Below are 17,905 nucleotides of genomic sequence, written 5' to 3' on the forward strand. Positions count from 1 at the left end.
GAGCTGGTCTATACAAAAATTTGCACCAAACTAATCAAATTGGTTGTAATCCACACTTTATTTCAGTGCAAGTTTGTGTGTTGACACTCTTATTTTGGATTCAGAGTGTCACTTTTATGTGGAATACACTGCAATATTATGGTGCTGAGCAGCAGGAAACTCAGTGTCTTGTTTCGATTTTTGCTGGTCTGGGTTGATGCTACATTGAAGTAAGACACTTGTACTCCACAGTAAGAGTGCACACGCACAGACTTGCACCAAAATAACTCAAGGTGTGAATTAAAACCAAACTAGTTATTTTGGTGCAAGTCTGCAGGTGGATCCGACAGAACTCTTATCACAGCATAGGCCACATTCTACTCTACTTTGAGCTGTGTTGATGGGTATTGTGAGCATTTTAATTTGGAGACCTTGCAGGTGAAATACAATTCTAAATATCTGATCATGTACATACAGAGTCACACTGTGCTGTCTGTCCATACATATGAAACATGGCTGGCTAACCCGTTTCCTTTGATAATCGCTAGTCATTTCTTATTGAGCCAAAACTGCCCCTGAATGAGCAGTGCTGAATGGGACGCTAAAGGACACTTTGATAGTGGACCAATAGATCCCAAGAAGAAAACCAATGAAAGCATACTGGAGGACTTCGTGGTATCTTGGCTTATATGTCCACACAGGTGCGTAAGGAGACATGAGATCTCTTTCCATCCCTGTGCAGACTACCTGGCCCTCAAGTCTGGGTGTACAGGAATAAGAAAGCACAGAAATATTCCCTGGCCAGAATAGGTGGGCAGGAAGTGGGCAACAGTATATGACATAAATGACACATTAGTCCTGTTAATAAGCAAGTGTGACATAATTAGGCTATTCACGCCTATGACAGCAAGCCAGAAGCTCAGCAGTAGCATCGCTGACTCCTCATGCAGTTTTATGACTCTGTTGTTCTTTGTGCAGAGCTCTATTTTAGTTAAGCTGGAAGAATTATGTATGTTCTTTGTGTTGGCACTGGTCATTTTTCAGAAAGGCTGATTCTAGAGCTGACAGATGATGTAGAGGTGAGTTCCCTATGTCCGTGATCACTATGACAGTTATAAGTAATTCTATGCTTCAAAAAGATTTAGATGACAAATGAAACGCAGTGCACAGCTCCAGACTAATGCAGCACTGCTTATTACATGAACTGAAATTTTACTAAAATGTTTTGTGCCTTTAGAATTGTACCAGGCAGCAAAGCTCTAAATAAATTAGCACACCCTTATTACTTAGGCAGCCAAGAAAGGGAAAATGGAAACACCTGTTACAGGTAGCATTGAATGTTGCCTAGTAACTCTCAGCAGGGAACAATATAAAGTCAGCTAGGTTAACATTACAGAGGTTATAGAAGAGTGACAATCTGAAGGCAGAAAGCTCTGTGCAGCACAGCTATAATCTTTCCTTTTATAGTGTCCTAAGCTGAAAGTGCTTAGGAACTGCACAAAGGTATGTACAGGTTTATACAGACACATGTTTGCCAAACAAATTACTGAAAATATCTTTTTCACAGAAGCTTTTGCAGCCATTGTCATCCAATCTCTGAAATGCGTAAAAAGATAGCAAGTTACATGCCTCTGTGGATCCTTACAGTGAGTGGACGAGGCTTAGTTCTGATGCTATTTTTGCATCAGGAGGTACCTAGAGTGAAACCCTTTTCCCATGTCTGCTAATGACACAGGCACAAGGGCATTGTTTGAAGAAGGAATTGAACTGCTCATGCATCTGAACCATGTTTCCTTGAATGGTTATAAATATGGTTGAGGTTTGGAGTTTAAAAAAACATTTCCAGCTAAGGCCACTTAAGATTTCCTCTGCTAACAGTGTTTAAAGCCATGGTAGGATGAAAAAGTGATAATGTTTGTGTAAAAATGCCTAGCTTGTTTATCCCTGCTTCAGGGCATCATTTCCTTACGAGCATAACTGGAGTTGAAGAGCTGAGTTCTGCTCTGTGCCAACACTACCAGTGGTGTCAGGGACACAATGGAAGTGGCTTGTTGCTTCCCTATTTAGAGGCTGCCAGGGGCTGGACTGGGCCTGTAGAACAGGTTCCCTGTGCCAGTTTATAGTCACTGGGAGTTTAAGGAATTTGCACCTAGCGTATGATTCCTTTGTTTTGATGTAGCACAGCCAGCACAAAGAAGCTATTGGGCAACAACAAATTGTGCCCTGGCTGTCTAGTTACAGCTCTTCCCAATCTGAAGGCTTCTTCACTGAAACTACGACAATCTAGATTAAATTCCAAACAACAATTTCATTCCATTTTTGAATTATGCTTATTTCTGAACTGTTTGCTGTAGTGTGAAAAGGTCTTCCTCTTGTGCTGCTGGAAGAGCCTAGGGCCAAGGTAACCATGCTCTGAAAACAGGTTTCTGGAAATGGATCACTTTGACCCTGTAATCTCAAGAAGTGGTGCAATCTAGCTTCAGTGGGAGTAGGTTTGATCTGGAGAAAACAGGGAACACAAGAGTTATCACACATACTGATCATACTAGGTAATGTACCAAGTGCCTAAAGCTGCTAACGTTGTAATAAGTCTCAGAGTCTAAAGTTACTTTCTGATGGCATCCAGGATATGGCATCCTTTAGCTACACAAGCTAAGATCTCATTTGGAAGATGGGAGAAGTAACAGACAGACTCAATGGTCATTAAATACTTTATTTATATCCCTAAATACTGCTGGGGTGATAGTGGTAAGATTAATGACTCTCACACCTCATTCAGTCTAAAATAGGGAGTGTATCCCTGTGAGGTCTCCACTTGCAATCTCAACCCAATTTAATTCTGGAAGAAGAATAAATTTGTCAGAATTGAATCTCAGTGGGAACTGCAGCAATTCAAAGACCCCTTTGATTCTGGTCTGCTAGACTGGAACTGGGAGGTGGTGTTAATACTTTGGATTTACATTGCCCCACTGCAGAGCTTTGAATTTCTGGGGTCAATTGCTCTGTCACAAGTCGCTGCTTTAATGAAATGTCTCTCAGACCTGGAAAAATACTAATTTGCAGATGTGCATTATTTGCTTTTTAATCAGTATTTAATGAGCTCAACATAAAATATTTAATGAGCTCAACGTAAAAAAAGCAAACATTTTAACACTGAAAACTACAGGCCACAACTACTTGAATTTACTGTTTAAAGTTAAATGTGTACGTTTATGTTAAGTACAAGGCAATCATTGAGGATTTTATTTCAATGCTTACAAGACAGAAGAACACATCAATGTTCAGTTTCATAAACATTTTGCATTGTTTCATAGAAACTTAAATATTATAGTCAAAACTAATACATTGTACACATTCGTAAAACCAAATTCAAATGAACACAAATATTAGGCTAGAAATTATAATAAATACATTTTTACTAACATTTTCAATATCACTAAAACAAAACTCCAGTGGCACAAAGGATCTAGTAGTGAATTTAGGTTTGGTACTAAAATTTGTAGCTTTCACAATAGTACTTAAAGATCCTTCTCCTACTAGTCTAAGCTTGGTTTAAAGGTTAACGAAACACAGTTCATACAGAACCTTTGTCCAGAAGGTCTGGGACCACCATCAAACACATGACCAAGATGGGCATCACACTGCAACAGAAAAACAATCATTAGTTAAGTGAACCCAGACGTTTTCATGGTAGAATATCAGACAGCACTCTATGTTCTGCAGTGCTATTCCAGAACTTAGATAAGAATGACAACTCAGGGGGAAAAGAAACCCTACAGGCTACTCAGACATTTCTTTAAGAAAAGATTTTCTACACTCACAGCATGACGTTTGGGATCAGCACAAAGCTAACAGCAAGTCACAAGTTATAAAGACATCTAAAGGAATGTGAAGTTATGAGTTGTTCTACGAGATCCCAGTCTTTCCAGGTTAGCAGTAATATACAATAAGATGTACTCACTACAGCAACTGGTCCTGCTCCAGGCAAGATATGACCTGGTTCCGCAGGTCTTATGCACACAAAGTTCTTGCTAACCTCTATGGAATACTTTGTCAATCTTATCTTCACACCTCTGGTACATGATGAGGCAGCGGATCAGACAAAGTGTGGACAAACACCCAAGACATGTTTTTAACAGTTGGTCACATAAAATAATCTCTAGTGAATTGGTGTAATAGATTTTGTTCTTAAATTCCAATCTGAGTGTACTTAAAAAGATGCTCATCTTATCTGCCAGACTGTTCCCACACGCAAAAATGGATTTTTATAGCTGGTACTGCTTTCATCTTGACTCTCATGTCTGCATCCCAAGAGTTAGAAATAAAACTTTTCAGTGGTATTCTAACACTCACAGATACGTCTGGACAGACCAAGTTACTAACTGCATGGATGCAAACAAAACATATCCACAAACATTTCATATAAATTCACACACAAAGGGTTAGTCCACATTACCTGCCAAATCGGTGGGTAGTGATCAATCTATTGGGGGTCGATTTATTGTGTCTGATCTAGACAGGATAAATCGATCCCCGCTCTGCCATCAACTCTGGAACTCCACCACGGTGAGAGGCGGAAGCAGAGTTGACGGGGGAGCTGCAGCCGTCGATCCCATGCCGTGAGGACGGGAGGTAAGTCGATCTAAGATATGTCGACTTCAGCTATGCTATTCTCGTAGCTGAAGTTGCATATCTTAGATTGATACCTGCCCCCCCCCCAGTGTAAACCAGGCCCAAGTAACATTTTCAAAAGCACCTGGGTCACTTAGAAGTTTGTCCCATTTACTTTCAATGGGCTTAGACACCTAAGTCACTTAGATGTTTTGAAAGTTTTACCCATTGGGGGTTGAGGTGGATAATCAACTAAACATGAGTTCCCAATGTGCTGTTGTGGCCAAGAGAACTAATTTGATCCTGGGATGCACAAACAGGGAAATTTTGAGTAGGAGTAGAGAGGTTATTTTACCTCTGTATTTGGCATTGGTGCACTCACTGCTAGAATACTTTGTCCGTTCTGGTGCCCACAATTCAAGAAGGAGGTTGATAAATTGGAGAGAGTTCAGAGGAGAGCCACAAGAATAATTAAGGGGTTAGAAAGTGTTCCTTATAGTGAAAGACTCGAAGAGCTCAATCTATTTAGTTTAATAAAGACTGTTAAGGGATGACTTGAGTACAGTCTATAAGTAGTTTATGGGGAATGTATATTTAATAATGGGTTCTTCAATCTAGCACAGAAAAGTATAACAATCCAGTGACTGCTAGTTGAAGCTAGACAATTCAGACTGTAAATAAGATGTACAATTTTGACAGTGAGGGTTACTAACCATTGGAACAATTTACTAAGGGTTATGGTCGATTCTCCACTACTGACAATTTTTTAAATCCAAGACTAGATGTTTTTCTAAAGATATTCTACATTGGTGAAGTTCTATGGCCTGTGTTATGCAGGAGGTCAGGTTAGATGATCACAGTGATAGATTCCAAGGCCAAAAGGGACCAATCTCTAGATATTGTTATATGGCAAACTGTGCAAACAATGATAGAAAGATAAGGAAAGAAGAAAATACCATAAAAAAGTCCTTCTCTACCACCTTAAGATAAATATACCTGTTTGCAAATGACTTCCATGCTGGTTGATCCCAGTGAGGTATCTGGACACCTCTGGATATTAGTATTGCTTTCATCTGAAACCACATGCAGCAAAAGTTTCCAAAAATGAAGTCCACCCAGTGCAAGATTTGTATTTCTTCTCTGAATTATTGAGGACAGCAGATCTTGTTATTAATCAAGAATATAGATGTTAAATAGACTTTTTGTTGTTGTTTTCAATAGGAAAAACTGGCTTTTCCTTCTACCCTCTCCCTCACCTTTGTTTTTGTTTGTTTGTGTTTTTTTTCTTTTAAATAGCATTTGGCTCAGTAAGCATCTTTTTCAGTGCACCATCACTGTTCCAGAAACTTTTCACCTAATAGTTTTCTTGTTCTTTCTACAGTACAGGCTCTGTCTCATCAATGGTGGCCCAGCCTTCTGCAGTGTTTGAAAAAGGCTTTCCAAATAGCTAAACACACTAGGCACTTTCTGTAGAGGCCCAAAGGCCACAGTTCAAAACCTTATGTGTCCAAATATATCATTTAAAAAAAAATCAAAATTGAAAATTACAGTAAATTTTGGAGTCTCATTAGTTTAACCTGCCAGACGAGGTTCATACATCAGAGCAACTGCTGCTTGAGACAGCAAAAGTGACAAGGTTAACTAAAAAAAGTCTGGCAGATCAATTCTACACAAGTCTATGGAGCTTTCTAGAATACAATGATCTACTGCCCCCAAGAGGTGACAATTGGTATTACAGAGACAACTACTAGTGGTTAAACAGGAACTGGAAAAAAAATATGCTGAACAAGATAAGAAACTGGGGTGGGGAATCCTTGAGCCAACCTTTGCTCATACGGTGCAATTCAAAATTCTGTTGGGAGGAAAAATAAAGTCAAAGACAATGCAAACCAATATAGCTAATCAATACAAAAACTGAAGATTTTACCTCAATCACAGAACAGCATGGCATGAAAAATATATGGTATTCAAGAATGAAACAATTTCAGTTTATGTGCCGTAAGGGTTCCTTTTTACATCTGTTTTAATTCTCCAAGTAGACATTTAAAAAGAGAGATCACTACACTTAATAGATGTGATTATTACTAATACAGAACTAGTTCCACATTTATCTTAAAATCTATTATAAATTATGATCAAAGTAATAGTTTTAGACTTAAAATTCAGTACAAAGGAATCTAAAAGTTCCCTCCTTTATAAATAAAGTCGGATTTATTAATGATAGTAATTCAGAATTGTTCATTTCTGCGGACAAGAGATTTGTACATCATTGCAACAAATCAAGACTGATTGCACTACTATGCTAAATATACCGAAGAACAAATCCTGCAAGTCTCCCCCAAGGTTTTTATTCTCTTATTCCAGGGCCAGCTTTCTCAATGCTCCCCAAAAATCAATGCTTACAGTGGCACCTAGTGGTAGACAGAGACACTGCCACTGCTGAAGAGTTTCCAGCAGCAGAAGGGAGTCTTGTATCACAAATGCTCTAAAATGAAACATTTTATTAAGATAATATACATGTTATGATGGGGCGTGAAAGACTGACAAAATCTTATTTCTGTGCCTTTCAGAAAGACACAGTAATATTGGAAACATTTAATGTTTCTAAAATGGCCAATGTTCACTTTAGTTCAAGTAAAAAATAGTAATGTACGTCTGGCACATAATTTGTAAATAACTGTAAATATTTTACAATCAATATAATCTTTGCAAGTAAATGAAAGACTGTAGCAAAGCAATGACGGGAGGATCATGCGTCTAAGGGCAAAGTATTATTGAAAATGCTCAGCTGCAGGTTTGCAGAAGATGCACAGAGTTTGGCCCCCAACACCCAGGGATCTGCACTGTACTGCAAGGCTTCAACTGAACCCGTTCTCCAGGGGCTTCTCCATCTGTCATCTGCTGAGGGAAACACCCCCCTCATCTCATGGGGATATTTGATGGTACTACAGGGGCTCATGGCAGGAAAGTTAACAGAGCCTGCAGATTCCCCACATGGGCTGATGAAGGGCGATTATGTGGTCCCCAGTCCTGCCCCACTCCAGCTATGCAAGGCTCTCTGTAGCATCTGGGACAGCTTCGCCCCAACACATATGGGCAGGGGAAGAGCCACATTGTAGCCTGATTTAGGGTGTAGTGATAATATTAATTTGGGTAATGTGGGACTTTAATTCATTAATTTATTTTTTATTTGATTTTAATAATAATAATCAATATTAATTAGTATGGGTCTTAGGCTTGCCAATCTGTTTGATCAGAAGATAAAAGCTCTTGTCCCAAATCAGGCTCCTCAGAATTTATAAAGGACCCTCAGGGGGTATGACAGGAAGCTCACACTGAGACAGATATAGCCTTGAAGACTTTTTATTAAAATCAATAATAGTAAGTAAATGGTAAAATAACCAGAGTTACAAAAAGTTATAATTGCATTACTGCTATTCAAAAGATATATATGAGAATATAATATTATATGCAACAAAGCTTTGGTTAACTCACACCCTTTCTTGATAACCTGGTGGTAAGAGACACAGGACCAGCCTTGCAGTTCAGGTTTCTCAATTCTTGAGTGGGGGATGCAGTGCTTAGAAAATGCTAAGTGCTATCAAACTTAAACTTAAATCAAAACCTAATAAACAAACTAAGAATAATACTTAGGGAAACCAAGCTTAGCCTAGTTCCCTTGAAACTTAAAGTTTAAGAAGAGCGGTTTTAGGGTGCATCAGGCGAGATATTTCCAGCAAGGATAAGGAGGTGTTAGTACCGTTATATAAGGTGCTGGTGAGACCCCACCTGGAATATTGTGTGCAGTTCTGGTGTCCCATGTTTAAGAAGGATGAATTCAAACTGGAACAGGTTCAGAGACGGGCTACTAGGATGATCCGAGGAATGGAAACCTGCCTTATGAAAGGAACTCAAAGAGCTCGGCTTGTTTAGCCTGGCCAAAAGAGGCTGCGGGGGATATCTGCTCTATATGAATATATCAGGGGGATACGTTAGGGAGGGAGAGAATTATTTAAGCTTAGTACTAATGTAGGCACAAGGACAAATGGTACAAACTGGATATTAGGAAGTTTAGACTTGAAATAGACGAAGGTTTCTAACCATTAGGGGATGAAGTTGTGGAACAGCCTTCGAGGAAGTAGTGGGGCAAAAGACTTATCTGGCTTGAAAGCTAAGCTTGATAAGTATATGGAGGGGATGATATGATGGGAATAGTTTAATTTGGGCATTGATCTTGGATTATCAGCAGATAAGTTGCTCAATGGTCTGTGAGGGATGTTGGATGGATGGGATCTGAGTTACTGCAGAAATTCTTTCCTGGTGCTGGCTGGTGAGTCTTGCCCAAATGCTCAGGGTTTAGGTGATCGCCATATTTGGGGTCGGGAAGGAATTTTCCTCCAGGGCGATTGGCAGGGGCCCTGGAGGTTTTCGCCTTCCTCTGCAGCATGGGGCATGGGTCACTTGCTGGTGGATTCTCTGCAGCTTGAGATCTTCAAACCACAATTTTGAGGACTTCAATAACTTAGTCATGGGTTAGGGGTTGTTATAAAAGTGTATGGGTAGGGTTCTGTGGCCTGCTTTGTGCAGGAGGTCAGACTAGATGATCATATTGGTCCCTTCTGACCTACGAGTCTATGAGTCTATGAGCAAGTATAGCCTACTGATAGTAGCAGTCATCATAGATAGATAGAATAGAGAGTGGAGGAAGAGGAAGTAAGTGAGAACAGAGTAAAGTGAGAACGGAGTACTCTGTTGAGGTAGATCACCTCTTTTATAGGGCAAATGCCGAAAATCCTTCCTCTTATGCCCAAATTTCATCCCTCACCCACAGAAATGTTAGGGTACACTTACCCATAGGCTAATATGTATGTGCGTATTGATGACAGGTATGTATGCACATCAGTCTCTTGTGGTGTACTTGTTAAGTCTGTGGGTACAACACTGAACCCCCCCCCATGCCATTCTCCATTGTCTATTAAAATAAAAGGTCATGGACATAGGTGTGGGTACTCATCTATTTAGGTAGCAAGATATAAGTCAACTTTGCTTTCTGAGTAAAAGGTCTTAATATAGATATGCTAACTTTGCCTTAGTTTAACATACAGGATATGGCCGTAGGTCTCTTGCATTACAGCCAAGCTTACTTTAATATAAATCTATAAACCTATTACAATAAACCAAATACTTAAACTATAAAAAAAAGATATATATATCCAAGCAAGCACTATAGGCTATATAACATGCAGCTTCCTAAGACATGGCCTGAGCCAATACAGTCATCTGGTTACAACTTCATCTACTTCTGCTGCTTCTTTTTGTCTGTTTTAATAGTTTTATTTCCAGAACATAAGAATAAATTCTACATATTGATACACTAACTCCCCATCACTAGGGTGACCAGATGTCCCAATTGTATAGGGACAGTCCTGATATTTGGGGCTTTTTCTTATATGGGCACCTATTACCCCCTACCCCCATCTCAATTTTTCACACTTTCTATCTGGTCACTCTACCACCACTGCTTCACACATAGTACATGAAAATTACAAGAGAATATTGATAAATTGTCAAGAAACAATCACATTTCTTTACATTTATCCTTCTGTTCATTTAAATGGGATGATACTTTGTAAGAGCCCTATCTAAAACCTAGTGAAGTCAATAGAAATTTTTCCACTACAACCCCAATCAGTTTTGGATCTGTCCCTAAATTTGCTAGTTCATTCAGTCTTCTATACCAGTTTTACAATGCTTATAGCTTACTGGAGAGGTTTTCCATTTTCAAAGGATCAGTCTTCTGAGCTATTAAACCAGCTTTCAAACAGAAATTGTCCCTGTGTGGTTTACTAGTAAGTATATCACCTAGATCTCCTAACAGAAACATTTTAATTGCCACAAAAATACCACTGTTCAAGATCATATTTGTCCTTTGAAGTACTTAATCGCAGAATTTATGGATAACTGGACTTTCCCAAAACATATGCATTAGATTAGCCTTCCCCATACTATACCTCCAACACATGTCATTTGCTTTGATTTCTACTTTAGCCATCCTTGATAGAATCCTGATAAGTTTGAAAATGCTTTTTGCAGTAGAAGTCTCAGCTGTGTGGTTATTTAAGGTTTGAGGTTTCATTAAAACTCCATAATTTGCTATCTATGAAGGCTGAGATCTTTGTTTCATGTTTTTTGAACCTTTTCCACTGAGCATATGGTAGCAGAGAGTAATAAGTATATAGATATATATAGAGACAGCGTGAATTTAGTGAGTTCCCAATTAGCAAGATCTAGTTTTATCACTGTTTATTGCTGGGCCCAGCTTCATTTTCACTATAGCCTTTAAGTTGTTTTTATTTTATTGCCCTAGTATGCAGTTCCTCAGGTTCCCACTGAAGTTCTAGTCTGAAATGTATATTTTAAAACATTTATAGAAACTGGTATGATTTCAGCCTTAGACAAATTTAACTCTTAGTTGGAAATATACAAGGCAATTAGCTAGGTCCAAAATAGGAGGAACCATCTTTTCTGGCTCAGTTACAGAGAGGAGACCCATCTGCATATAACATCCTAGGCACCATATTGACAAACTTAGATGTTGATGAGCTTGTAATGTGTGTAGTGCTGATAAGGAGGGTATGGAGAGGAAAAGCACAGGCACTCAGGGCCAGATTTTCAAAGGTATTTGAAAATTCTACATAGTGGGAGTAGGTTAGGCACCTAACTGCCATTTACTTAGTGGCGTTCGACACCTAATCTTCTTATGTGCCTTTGAACATCCCACTAGATGCCTATCTGCTTCTTAAAGGCACCTAATGAACTTAGAAAATCTGCCCCTCACAGGTCAGTAATGTCAAGGGCATGCAGAGAATAGCAGACAGATTCCCATGTCACATTTCCTAGGCACCTGTGTCCCTGCAGATCTGCTGGGGAGGGGGCGGAGGGAGGCTGGGGGGCAGATATTACAGTGCTCAGACCCAGTGAGTTGGCAGACCCATCCTCACTATATAAAACTAGGTGTACAGCAGCAATTTTAATAGAAAAACAAGACTGCTGCTCTATGGCAGAGTAAAGCTTATGCAATCCCTCCAGAAGAACAAGGGCTGGAGAAGGACTTCTCAGCTGGCCAGTAAGTACTTCTCAGGACTAAGCAATCTATGACCACTTTTCCTTACTTCCCTTCTGTTTCTTTCAGGATCAAGCCCTTAGTGCCCCTGGTAATTCTACAGCTGTCAAGCTCTTTGGCTAACCTGAAAGTAGGAGAGATGGTGGAAATCCTTGGTGAGTGCCTCTGTGGACAATAAACAGCTGAGATAAGGGGGAACCATTATGCTGGATCAAACCAGTGGCCTATTTGGTGCAGTGTGTTCTGTCTCCAAGAGTGGCCAGCAACTGCTGCCTCAGAAGATGGTGCAAAACTCTGCAGTGAAATAACCTGCCCCCAAGCAGAGTTTCTTCTTTATTTCCGTTAGCTGAGGTTAGCTTATGCCATGAAACGTGAGGGTTTATAGTCCTTCCCAAACTCTTGGGTGTGTTTTAATCCTTACTGTTATAACTCTGGATATTTTTGTCATCCATATAAATGTCCAATTCCTTTTTGAACCCTAATAAGATCTTGGTCTCAATATCATCTAGGGCAATGAATTCCCCAGGCTAAGTGTGAAAAATAATACTTCCTTTTCTCGTCTTTAAATCTTCCACCTTTCAATTTCACTGATTGTCCCTTTCTTTTTCTATTATGGGACAAGGTGAATATGCCTGGTCTACCTTCTCTCTACCACACATTATGGAGCATACTTTTATCATGCTTCCTCTTGTCTCCTTTCAAAGGTAAGCAGATTCAATCTTTTCACTCTCTCTTCATATGAACATTTTTTTCATGCCTCTAATCTTTCTTGTTGTCCGTCCCTGAACCTCTTCTACATAGACACAGAAGCAACTATGCCTGAGTATAACGGCCCTGCCTAGCTCCACAGTCAGTGGTAGTGTTGCTTAGCGGATACAGCACTGGATGGGGATTCAGAAGACCTGGTTTTTATTCCTGGCTCTTCTATTTTCCTGCTGAGTGACCCTGGGCAAGTCACTGCCTTGCTCTGTGCCTCAGTTTCCCCATCTGGGATATGATGATAAAGATACTAACCTCCTTTATGAAATGCTGTGAGATCTACTGATAAAAAGTGCTATGTAAGAATTTGACTTTAATAATAATTAATACCAACCTTTTTTCCCAGCTGTAATGCACATTCTCAGTTCACTTTACTGAGTGCCTTTTCAGTATCTAGAATCAGAATTACAATTTGATTTTGTCTGTAAGCCTGTGAAGACATGTCAAAGTTAGAATAGTTGTCATTAGCAACACCAGCTTGGCTCACTCTGGGAGACTATATTCTATTTGTTTATCCATAACTCTGACAATAATCTTACAAATAAAATTAAGGAACAAGGATCATCCAGTCACTTTTTAGGGGGATTTAGTATGAAAGAAATGAAAACATCCATGAGTATTTGTGGTAGTATGTAATCGTTAATGACTGCATTGAAGGGCTTAATTAATCTTTTCTAAAGTTAAAACTCTTCCACCATAAAATTCCATGCATCAAGTCCCAGTCTTCTTCCATTATTCAGAGAAGTGACTGATCCCTATTTATTTTTCTTTCATTGTACAGTAACTCCTTACTTAATGATGTAGTTATGTTCCTGAAAAAATGTGACTTTAAGCGAAATAATGATAAGCGAATCCAATTTCCCAGGGCCGCCCAGAGGATTCAGGGGGCCTGGGGTCTTCAGCAGTGGGGCCCCCCTTCACCGAATTGCCACCGAAGACCCGGCACTTCGGCGGCAGGTCCAAGGGCGGAAGGACACCCCGCCGTGGGTCTTTGGGGCACTTCGGTGGCAGGTCTCGGAGTGGAAGGACCCCCCGCAGCCGAATTGCCACCAAAGACCTGGAGCGGAAGAAGCTCTGGGGGCCCGGGCCCCACGAGAGTTTTCTGGGGCCCCTGGGGCAAGTGAAGGACCCTGCTCCAGGGGCCCCAAAAAACTCTCTTGAGGGACCCTGCGGGGCCTGGGCAAATTTCCCCACTTGCCCCGCCCCCTCTGGGCAGCCCTGCAATTTCCCCATAAGAATTAATGTAAATGAGGGGGTTAGGTTCCAGGGAAATTTTTTTCGCCAGACAAAGACTTATACACACATGCAGTATAAGTTTTAAACAAACAATTTAATACTGGTACACAGTGATGATGATTGTGAAGCTTGGTTGAGGTGGAGGAGTCAGAGGGTGGGATATTTCCCAGGGAATACCTTACTGCTAAATGAACTAGCAATTGACTGAGCCCTCAAGGGTTAATTCTCACAGCACTCTACAAGGCAGCAGGAAAGGAGGGAGGGCAGAGAGATACACACCCTGTGTGTGAGAATAAAAATGAGCATCTCCCCTTTAAGTAGCTGACCGCACGCTTAAGTCCACTGCCTTGTTAATTAAATCAGCTTGCTGAGACCTGAGACCGACAGCTACTGCCTAGAAGCTCCCTCTGTTGGTCGTGTGTCGCCCCTGCTCTATGGAAGATGGGGTAAGTGGGGTGCAGGAGCAGGGGGGAGGGGGAGACACCTTGACATTAGCCTCCCTCTCCCCCCTCCCCCTCCGTACAGTAAGCAGGAGTCTCTGGGAGCAGCTCCAAGGCAGAGGGCAGGAACAGCACATGGCAGTGGGGGGAGGGACAGCTGCGGCACAGGGAACTTAGGGGAATGGGGAGCTGATAGGGAGGCTGTTGGTCCACCCTGGTTCCAACCACGCACCAGCTAGCTGCAAGGGGCTGCTCTTCCTGCAAGCAGTGGACAAAACAGGTGGCTGCCAAACGACGTTAGAAGGGAGCATTTCACAACTGTAAATGAGCATGTTCCCTAATTGATCAACAACTTAACATCAAAACAATGTTAACTGGGATGACTTTAAGTGAGGAGTTCCTGTAGTCTTATCCCAATAATTTCTCACTCCTCTTTTAAATCCCTCCTTAAAACACACTTCTGCAAGGCCTTTCAAATGGACCAATTTTCAGAGCTGGATGAAGACAGACCCTATAGGACATGCGAGGTCCCAGCTTCTGGAGTCATGTGACTATCAGATTCTCCATTTTTAAATTTTTTTTTTAAAGTAGGTTTCTAGCCCTCCTGGTTGAAAACTTGACACAAGTGTAACTGATAAAGTCATGTCTGCCTGAGTCTTCAGACAGCCTGAAAAATAGCTCAGAGGTGGGATCTGCCCCATTAATCTCAATGGGGTATTAGCACCAAGACCTGCTGCTTTGGGCTCCACCCATATCAACCAATAGAGGCCTTTGTGCAGCAGGGGAAGAGTGCAGAAGCCCTGGCCCAGTCACTCCAGCAGATACACCCTGGGATATGTACAGGGGTGGGTGGGAGGTGCCTGCTGTCTCCAGAGTAACTTTGCTGCGTCCTTAGGAAGAAGAGGGACCCTGCTTCTGCCCCTATGGGGGAAGAAATTGGCCCCATGCTTCTGCAGCTGCCCCTATGAAGTGAGGAGGTCCTTCTGTCTCCACCATTCCAAGTGATGGGGAAGGGCCACACAGCATCACGATATGCCTAGAGGCTGGGCCCAGATTGCTTTTGCTCAACCCTGCCTGTGCTACAACCTCTTACATCACCTCCAGCTCTTCCCAGTGGGCCAGGTGCTGTGTGTGTCCAATTTGTTTTGAATTACACCACAAGCATCTTAGAAGGTCGTCATGTTTTCTTACTTCCTTGTAACGTACCAGACCCACTGTTAACACCTATTATTTATTTGTTTGCTATTAAGCATCTTCATGTGCTTAAGAATAGGGCCCAATATATTCCCATGTCCCCGCCAGCAACTTGGAAGTTTCATGCATAATTTTTAGTATGCTGGCATCAAAGGATTTTTCGATAGTCTGGGCTATGATTTCCCCCACACCCCCTTAAGAATATATTGCACTGCCTGTCATACTATGAAGCTCTTAGGACAGCCAGATACACTGGAATTTTGAGGCTCTTACCTGATCAATGGGGCATTACAGCATACACAATGGCACATTCCTGGATCTCTGTTATTCAGATAGATTCCAATAAATGGCTAAAAAACAACATAGTATTAATATACTACTTTCAAGGCTCAACATCTGGAGCAAGCATGTAGGGGGGTCAGATTTGAAACAGGAGAGAAACAAAGAAGGCTTCACAGGGGGCCTTTGAGGAACATATAATACACACAAAATCGAGGGGAATATGCCTTTGGATTAACAGTGAAGATTGCCCCTGCCTTCAAAAGCTTCCAGAATACAGTCTAACATCAAATGTGTAATCATCCAGGTAGTGGGGCTAGTGTCATGACCTTCTAAGCTCATGAAGTGTGCAGCACCTCACAGATCAAGTCACTTATATAGAGTTCAACAACTTCAAAGTACTCTATAAATAACTAATCCTCATAGCCCCTTTGGGAGGTAGAGAATTGTTATCCTTATTTTACAACTAAGGAAACAGACACAGGTTACATGATTTGGTCCAAGGGCACATGGCAAATTAGTGACATAGAACTAAACCATATGGCCTTTCAATTAGAGAATGAAATATAGCAGGGTGACAAGGTATGAACATGGTCTGGCATGTAAGGGGTTACTGGGTTCCAGCTTATTACATGGCTGTTGTGGGTGGGGTTATAAAAGGAAAGAGGAAGCTGGTGCAAAGAAGGCTAGCACAGGGGAAAGGTGTATTCTGGTTGGAGCTAGAAAGGCCCCAGTGATTATTACTTGGTAATTTGAGTTGATTCATTTTGAGCTTTGTTTTTGGAGCTCAAACAATCCCTAAAGAAAGGGCTGAGTCTGCATACCAGCTTACAAGCACACCGGAACTGCCACACTGCATCAGACCAGATGCCCATCTAGGTCAGCACCAGAGGCTTCAGAGGAAAGAAATCCTGAAGTAGATGGGGGTAAGGAGCCCCCCAGAGAAAGTTTCTTCCCACCCCCAATAGCTGAAGGATGGATTAAGCCCAGGAAACATGAACAAAATGAGATATATTTCTAGGACTGTCTCCTTGACAGGCATCAGACCTTGTGCTTTCCAGTTCAGTTCCTTTTTCTCTCATGATATGGAACTGTTCCGGAGTAAATTTCTTTTGCCAATCAGTGATGACAGCTGTGTCATATCTAGTCAGAGACCCCACATCTTTAACTGGAAAAATAAAAGTACATAGTTTAAAATATGCACTTTTCTCATTTTGAAACAATCTGTTGGCCACTTTCCACTTCAACATCAGGCTGAAAATTCACTTTGCCCACAAACAACTGAATACTCTGGGTAATATATAGGTGAGGAAGGTGGGGCTGGGAGCTGAACATTGCCTTACCCAACAGACGAGCGGGGCATGTTGTTGCAGTGCACAACTCCACACCTGCTCTCCATGCTATGGGCTGGAACTGTGACTGCAGGCCCTACACACGACTTCTGTTAGATACTGGAGCTGTGTAACACAGACCCTGTCCTGCAACTCCTCCAGCTTGGCCCTCCATTCAGGCTGAGGTCAGCACATAAGCCACTTAGTCACTGCTCTGCCGGCGCACCTTCTTCACCCCTGTACATTCATGCAGGGTTTGGCATAATTTGACCCTTAGAAATCAGAGCCAAAGCTAACAGATGTTATCCTCATTTACAGACCATCAAAGACTAGAGTAGTGGTTCTCAATCCGCAGGCCACTTGTAGCCCAATCAGCATACAACTGTGGCCCATGTGACAACCTCAGGGCCATTCAGGTAGCATATATATTGCGTGGATGCAGCCCGCATACACAGAGAGCTACATATGCGGCCCACAATGGTAAATAGGTTGAGAACCACTGGCCTGGAGGAACTCACTGATACATTGTAAGCAATGGTGATGAAATATCCCACACTTGTCATACTGAGAGACTTCAGCATTCATGTCAATAAGGCATCAGATGCAAAAGCTCTAAAGCTTCTCTCATTTGCCTCCCTAGAACTTTCAAAGGTCATTTCTGATCCAGTCACACAGCTGGTCACATCTTAGACCTGGGTCTTCGGATTAGATGTCGATATCACAACCCAGATCATCACCTCATTAAGATAGTGGTCAGAACTCCTCCAGATTCCAGGAAACAAGACCCACCCAGGATCCCAAATCCACCACAAAGACATAGACGCCATCAAATTCCAAAGCCTATTAAACTGACCCCAAAGGACTCCAGCGTTCCATCCACAGGATAAGGAGTCAAGGATCTCATGAATCTTACCATTGTATGCAAGCCTTGACCATCAACACATTGGCCCCCA

General features: G+C 41.5%; 1 protein-coding gene across 1 annotated transcript; it reads right to left on the minus strand.

Moving 5' to 3' along the window:
- Positions 1 to 3,515: 3,515 nt before the first annotated feature.
- On the minus strand, positions 3,516 to 17,537 carry MSRB2 (methionine sulfoxide reductase B2). The gene is given in 7 exon segments (XM_075061939.1): positions 3,516 to 3,620; positions 5,587 to 5,667; positions 5,669 to 5,730; positions 10,107 to 10,111; positions 15,616 to 15,694; positions 16,682 to 16,789; positions 17,471 to 17,537. Coding segments are annotated over 7 exon segments (507 nt in total).
- Positions 17,538 to 17,905: the final 368 nt, after the last annotated feature.

This window comes from Chelonoidis abingdonii, chromosome 2 (assembly GCF_003597395.2).
Source record: "Chelonoidis abingdonii isolate Lonesome George chromosome 2, CheloAbing_2.0, whole genome shotgun sequence".
Lineage (NCBI taxonomy): Eukaryota > Metazoa > Chordata > Testudines > Testudinidae > Chelonoidis > Chelonoidis abingdonii.